At 38.4% G+C, this 7,548-nt stretch overlaps 1 protein-coding gene across 7 annotated transcripts in view; it reads right to left on the bottom strand.

Moving 5' to 3' along the window:
- Nucleotides 1-245: 245 nt before the first annotated feature.
- Nucleotides 246-7,548, bottom strand: part of TRPS1 (transcriptional repressor GATA binding 1) — a 214,776-nt gene continuing 207,473 nt past the window's right edge. For all 7 annotated transcript variants that reach the window (XM_057415227.1, XM_057415223.1, XM_057415221.1 and 4 more), the window contains one exon: nucleotides 246-6,488. In XM_057415227.1, coding sequence (XP_057271210.1) covers nucleotides 5,427-6,488 — 1,062 coding nt within the window. In that variant the 3' untranslated portion in view covers nucleotides 246-5,426. The remainder of the gene's footprint in view (nucleotides 6,489-7,548) is intronic.

Genomic DNA, 7,548 nt, shown 5'->3' with positions numbered 1-7,548 from the left:
TCCCTAATGCAGAAGGACTGCAGTAGGGCTAATCTGCTTTTGAAGGAGCCCCTCTCTTTTCATGCCTTTACTGTTTGAGCAATGCTGCCTTTGCCTTTCAGTAATCAACATCCGTTACTCATAGATGCTGTCAGGCCCTGTCATGCCCTCAGAGCAGCTCAACTCCAGATTTTCTTCCCAGCCCCGCAATGGTGCAGTGATACTATGACATTACATTCTCCCCAGAAACAATGACATGAATCTGATTTATAACTGGTGGTAAAACTTTATTATTCAAGTTTAGATGTAACAGACATCTTTGCTGCCTGAAGATTGTTTGCATAAGAAATACACCAAGAACATGTTTGTGAGTAGAAATGAACATGCACTATGAAAACCAAAAAACAAAACAAAACAAAAACCCAAAACAAAACAGAACAAAAAACACATCCATGTGTTGTAAGGACAAAACATTAAGAGCCGACATTCTAGATTCAAATCAGGGCTACAAGTTTAATGATGGTTTTTAGCAACATGAAGTCATTCTTTACAAATTTTTTTTCTTTTTTTTTTTTTTTCCTTTTCCTGCTGGTGAATTTTCTATAAGCTAAATTTACAATGGCATTTTGAGATGTTTCCTTTTCTCCTGTTCTCCTTCTACATAGAGCTCAGAGGCCAAAATGATCGGAATGGAAAACTGTGGTTGCTGTTACAATGTTTATTCTAAGAATATTATTTTACTATGTGTAACCAAAAAACAAATGAAACTGGTACTTATCTGGCTGGCAGCCATTAAATTATTGTCTTTTATCCTCTTAAAAAGAGGTAAATCAGGGTATATGTGATTACTATCTAGGTAGCATCTCACTACCAGCTTTTCAGAGCTGGCTGAATGAAACAAAATTGTGAGGAAAATTGTGGGGATGGATCCTATTCTGAGGTAAGGAAATTATGTAAATCATTCTACCTGACCCATCTTAACATTATAGAAAAGTTTAGAAGGGATTTCTCACTTATCTATCACATTTGGGATATGCTGACAAATTGCTCTCTATTCTTTGCCAAGCATAACTTGTTTCCACAGAAGCAGAAAGAAATATATCTACCCTTCTGGCTGAACAGAAGTTAACTTCTAATCTCTTTGGCTTTTCCTGACCAGTATTAGGAATTAGCATGTTAAGTCAGCCAAGAAAAATCAATACAGGAGCAAGAACACACATATATTTAGGCATCCTGGGCAAAAAGCAGATGGTAGACAACATCCCTAGCACATAAAGCAAGCAGTAATGATTACACAGCAACACTACCCAGTCCAAAGATGGACTTGAAAGTCTGGTCCTGAACTGAGTACTAATCCATGGTTGCCAGATAAGGTCTCCCTGCTGCATAACGACAATGCTTCAGCACTGTACACAATTAACATCAGTCTCTTTTGTCTTGCTGCCCCTCTAACTGCAAAAATAATCTCTTGCCCATAGCATGCCTCAACTTCTTGAGTAGTGTCTATGTTGTCTGTGTTTAAAACTGTCACAGTGCATAACAGTACATTTTTTAGGTAAAACAAGTATCCAATGTCCCTCCTCCTTTCTGGATGGTCCATGAAAAATTAAGGTGGGAGTTTCATCAGCACAGTGGCAATTAGGTGCAAAACTTATTTTGGAAATCACTCTTGAGTTTAACACCTGAACACAAACTGTGCTCTTGAATATCTTCATCTCCTGCTGCATTATCCTATGGGGCACGAGCCCTGAAGTGAATAGCTGAGAGGCAGTCCTGTTGACAGAAGATGTCTCATGATGACTCCCTCTGTACAGAGTGCTAATAGAAACATTGTTCCTGCTCTGCAATCTGACTAATGACAGGTATCACAAATCCTCTGGTTTTGAGCCATCTACTTATTTTGTGGTTCAATTTGAGATACATTTTAAGATCTCAAGCCACCATTCCTTAGTAGAAGTATAACACCCTGCAGACACTGACAAACAGAGAACAAAGAATGATTCTTTGGAAGTTCAGGTTTAGGTGCTGTAAGCTGATGGAAATGCAGCAGGTGCAGTAATTACTTGTGTGCGCTAACACTGGTTTCCATCTGAGAGTTATTAAATAAGATTATTCTTTTTCAATGTCAGGAATTATTTTTTTTATTAATATCCATTGTGATTGGGGCTGGAAGAGAGAGGGAGTCACCTCTCTTTTGTTCATAAACAAAACTGTGCTCCCCCCAGCCCAATCAAAGAGAACAGGCTATGGCAAAATCCCATTTCTTACAAAGCAGAAATCTTTGAACATCTCAATATGTCATGGCAAGAACAATGAACTTTCAATTTTCATTTGCACCATCTATGTGTGCAATAATAACATTCAAAAACCTGTCTTGTTCTTTGCACTCATAAGATTTCATTTCTCCTCATCCCCAAACCCCGATATGTGTATTTCCTGTTATTGGCCTCTGCTTCTGAGTTTAGCAAGAGGTGTAATGAAGTACAGGGTGGTGCTCAAGTCTCACAATGTGCATGTACCCCCTAAGCTATTTGACATGAAGATGTAGCTTCTATCAATGAAGAAGCCACAGGAACTGGTAGGTCTTAGATAAAGTAAGTCAAACCAGTAACTACTGAAAACCGGCAGGAAGCTACCTCCGGAGCTGATAAAAATCACTGCTTAGTGAGTCTAACATGTTTCTTGGAAAAGCTGAAAAGAACACACACTGGACCCTGACGTAACGAAATGAGGGCAATCTATTTCAGTCCCCACAGAAAAAAAAAAAAAAAAAAAGAAGAAACTAAAAATACCCAGCAAAAATAAATCCACAAAAAACAAGTCAGAACTTATTATTGGAGAACAATAGTAAAAACATAACCAGACTTTGTCTGGAACTGGTAACAAGCTGGAGATTCATCTAAAAAATAGAAGAAGAAGAATGTGGCCCAATATCCTTTGCTAACCTAGAACACTATTGAAGGGTTATAGAACATAGCCGTGAACAGACTGAGTGGGACTTTCCATATGCTGCTCACCAGTATAGAAGCAATGGGTGGAGCAGGAAGGAATGCAAGCCTAATGCTGAACAATAGCCTTTCTGTGCCTAACAAATCAGAGAAACTGCGCAATAACGTTTCATCTGTGTGAAAACGTAACACGTAAAATACTGCCAAGGTCAGCAAGACCTTTGGTGATCAACTGTGTAAGTGCTTCTCATGCATGGTGATGTTTGTTGCCAGCTGCTTTAGGCACATTATTTTTCAAAAGACCATCAAAGTGCTGAACATTTAGGCCGGTTCCTTCCTGGTTTTCCTTTTGCCAACCCCTATGAGGCATTTCCTATCACCTCCCCTTGTATCTTCCACCTCCCTGTCTATCTGGTTAAATATAAGCGCACCAAATTCTAGAAGGGAGAATGGTGAGATTCAGGTAAGTTAAATACAAGAACTTTTTTTTGTTTTTATGATGCTTTAGTTTCAATTACATGAAAATCTGAGAAAGGCGGCATGTAAGTGAGATCAGAATAGGACCCTTTACGTATAATCTCAAGTGAGGACTTAGTCCAGAAATATTTTTATAGAACATTTTAAAAAATAAAATGCATGAATGGAGAAATAAAAGACAACATAATATCAGAAAGACATTTTAAACTTCATTCGCTGCAACATTCATGAACCAGTTGAGCTACACCTGCCATCCAACCATAAGGAACTAAGACCCTGCACTGCGAAAAAGAAACAAACCCAAACAAAACAAAAAAGCAACTGCGTAATATTGTAAAAATGGAGTGCAATGCTACTACAGAATGCAATAAAACATCAGTGCTGCATCATCAAACAGCACTTATCAAAATAATTTCTGAAATGTTTCTTCTGAAACACAGACAAAGCAATAAAAAGAGGATATATGTTTATCATTTTAAGCATAACAATGTGAGTTAAGAGCTTAAGAATACAAAAGTACTTGGAATGAATAGTGCTACCCTTTTTTTCCTAAGTAGGCATAAAAATATTTTCATTTCCTTCTTGTTTTTCCATACCATTAATATCAACAAATTTCATTCATTTTATGTTATCGTTTACAACTTTAATGCACACACACAGAAAAAAAGATACCTACTGCAATAGAAATAGTTGCTTCATTACCTTGTTTGCTACATTTGCAAATGTAAACAGCGAGGCAGAGCCAGAACTGACTCTAATGCATGATGGAATATCTTTGTTGCATACGTACACTGTAGAAAATAATTATTCAATATGTCAGGCACCATTATTTGAAATGTAATACATTAATATTTACTAGAAAAATAAGGTTTTTTCTATTTGTTCTCCCAACTTCTTTAATGAAATAAGTTAATCTGACAGTGCATCCAGTAGCTTGTAATATCTTCTACATCCCTGTGGCAAAATAATAAACTACTGGTTGGGACACTATAATGAAAATGATTAAAGTCAGTTCTTGTACACCCTTGTAGCAAGCATGGAGGCTCGTCTAACAGCACCTTTAACCAATTATTTAATATTTAGTTATTTAGCCCTATTTCCCTGAGCAGTTATGCTGAGGAGCTTTCCCTTCATGGATAGTTTTGAAAAAGCTGTAAGTATTAAAAAGTATTATGAAGACATTTAATGCTACTTAGCAAAAGCTGGTATAAGTCTACTGAAGGGATTGACTGATATGTATAGCAATGTTACGTCTGTGGAGAAGTAACCTTAGACTTTAAGGTTTAGAAATGTAATATATTAAAAATATATTAAAATAAAATACAGCAGGTTACCTTGTTCTATGCAAATTAAACCTGGAGTGTGGCTTCTGTGTCAGACTTCACTTGCACAAAATGGTTTTCCTAGACTAAAGTGTGCCAGAAAGAATGTAGTGATAAAATGGTAGCTAAAAATCAGCTGAGTCTGAGAAACATCTAGATGAAATTGCTGCCAAAGCTTTGAGGATGAAGTGATCCTAAGGCATGTTGTAGGGCAGAATTAGCCCCAATTAAAGAAAAGAAAATGACCTTTTAACATCTGTATATTTCACAAGTCTAGTTCTTATATACAATGTGCATATGTTCACTATACCCCTGCAGCAGTATATACATATACACATCTTTGCACTCTTGCCAGTTATGTCTCTTACACAACAGCAAAGGTATTAATTGTCCGGTAAAATTTTCTCAAGGTTATTTGCCATGATTCACTGCATTCTGGCTAGCTTTGGTGGGCCATGTCCCATATAATTATCTTCTCCCCCTTCTGGCCACCATCAAACTGTTCTTTTTTTCTTGGTAACCCTCCCATTTAAAAGGAAAAAAAAAAAAGAAAAAAAAGAAAAAAAAGAAAAAGGGATTTAATATTGGATAAGGCATGCTCTCTATATGAAGTGCTTTATAGGTCTTCACAAGACATTACAAGCTATTGAATTCCCATCAAGGAAACCTATTTCTGTTTAATTGTGCTAAGTGCTAAGGTTTACTCTTTAGGTTTTCCATTCTTTTCAGCTTGTGCATTGTTCCTGTGTAGGCCCCTCTGGATGTGAGTTGTGAAGTCATACTTGTCCGTGCAAAGATGCTGGCATATGCTGCACTGGAAAGGTCCACTGTCACCATGGCAACTCATATGCAAAGCATACATCACTTCATCCAGAAAGACAATGCCACAGTGCACACACTTGGTAGAAAGTTCATCTTGAGTACTTCTATCAACTTTTTCTGTTTTTACTACATTCAAGGGACCTTCATTTTTTACATTTGATGGTGCCTTACTCTTTTCCTTGGAGGCACCATTTGCAGTTGGCCCAGGTCTGGAATGCTTTATCGCCAAATCTAGAGGAATGTCATTGTCTGATCCGACAGCTGAAAAATGAGGAGGCAGATTAAAGGTGGGATAAGGCACATAGTTTTGGCAAGGATTTGGTAGGCCAGGCACATGACTCAAGTAGTGTGGATTCCCAGGAACAGACAGCTTATATTTACTCCAGAATCTCAGCCAGTCAGCTTCACTCTGAAAGTCATTGTGTACAAACGGAAGTCCAAAGAGTGGGTACTGGTATTTTTCAATAGGGCTTCCAGGTGGTGAATAGTTTGGATGTTTCGCAGGTCTCATGTATTTTTCTATTGGGCTGCCTCTCTCTGAGCTTCCTTTCCCTTCTGATATCGATGAACTGTTTCCTGGGTCTCCAGTACTTTCCTGAGGACTTTTTATCTGAATGTGCAAAGGTTGCATCCTTTTGTGAATATCCAGAGTTTGGCTGACCAATATTGGCTGCTGAGCAGAATGGCTTTTAGTCAATGAACCTGGGGCCTCATATTTACTGAGGCTGGGAAGCTGAATTTCTCTCTGATGACCTTCAGGTAAATGATCCTCTGACCTCCTCTCTAAGGGGCTTCCATTGACTTGCTCCTCACTGTTACCCCTCTGCTGTTTGTTTAGCTGCTCAGCCTGAAGTGCCTCCGGGTTAAGGCGCTTTCTTGTTCGTCTCCTAATGATCTGCTCACCATTGTTCTGCTTAATGATGTTTAAAGGCCTGGGAGTCTGCGTGGAACACACACATAATGAACAAAAGGAAAAAAGAAAGACACATTAAATCTGCGAAACCACACTCACCCAAATTTATCTTTTCTTTTGTGAAGAGGTATATTGTAAGAGTTTTATGGGAATGTCCAAATTTCAACCCAAATATTGTTTCCTGGTCCCTCATGCTAAATGTAAACTTCGGATTTGTTTTATCAAACTAAGTCAACCACCTTAAACATATTATACCTCTTTACTTAAAAAGGCATGAAGTATGCTAACTGTCAAAGCATTTATTACCCTTACTACTGAAAAATTCTGGGGGAGATGTGCTGAAAGTGGGTACTGAGAGCTGGGGATGAGGTGGGAGACGCATGGCACTATGCTCTAGTCTTATAATATGCACTATATCACATGGGCTCGTATTGGGCAGGGTTTGTATAGATCTCACAGTAACAAGAACTGAGTAACACTTACCTTGATACTCACCCCCTTTGACACTGATAGAAAATGCAAGTAAATACAGGGCTTGCAAACCACCACTGCTGTCACCTAGCAAAAGGGTTGCATTTCTGCTGTGATGGTGAGTGGGATGATGGTGGCTGGAAAGGGACTAAGACAGATGGAGAAGAAAGCCCAGGAAAACTTTTCCTGTGCACCAAAAGTTCTATGTTGGACTTTGGTACCAACTTCCCCTCCTTCATCCCTACTGTATTTCCTTCTATATGTTACAAATGTTGTGTTAAGTCATTCCCTAAATGTGGAAAATAGGGTCTGTAAATAAAAGAGCATACTGGAATGGACAGAGAGAAGAATTAAATGAGGACTTCTGTTTCCGTTTGCTAATTCCCCACACCAACTCAGGGTAGGTGGCCTACTTAGATGAGAATTGAAAATACTTTTTGGTGAAAAAGTAAAAGAAAATGAATAAAAATAGTACAAGGACAGCAGCCAGCCTTCTTGGAAAGGCCCCTCAATAGGAAGGCAATGGTATGTGAATGAAAGATGGTGCTGTAACATCAGTAGCTGCTGTACTGGGAAGATGTTAGAACAACAAAAACTACCTAAAAGTCATTCAGTT

Source organism: Pezoporus wallicus, unplaced genomic scaffold (assembly GCF_028554395.1).
Source record: "Pezoporus wallicus isolate ANWC-B61680 ecotype Strahan unplaced genomic scaffold, APGP_CSIRO_Pwel_v1 contig_3812, whole genome shotgun sequence".
In the NCBI taxonomy this organism is placed as follows: domain Eukaryota; kingdom Metazoa; phylum Chordata; class Aves; order Psittaciformes; family Psittacidae; genus Pezoporus; species Pezoporus wallicus.
Note: the sequence above shows the minus strand (reverse complement) of the source record. Positions and strands in the feature narration are given on the sequence as shown.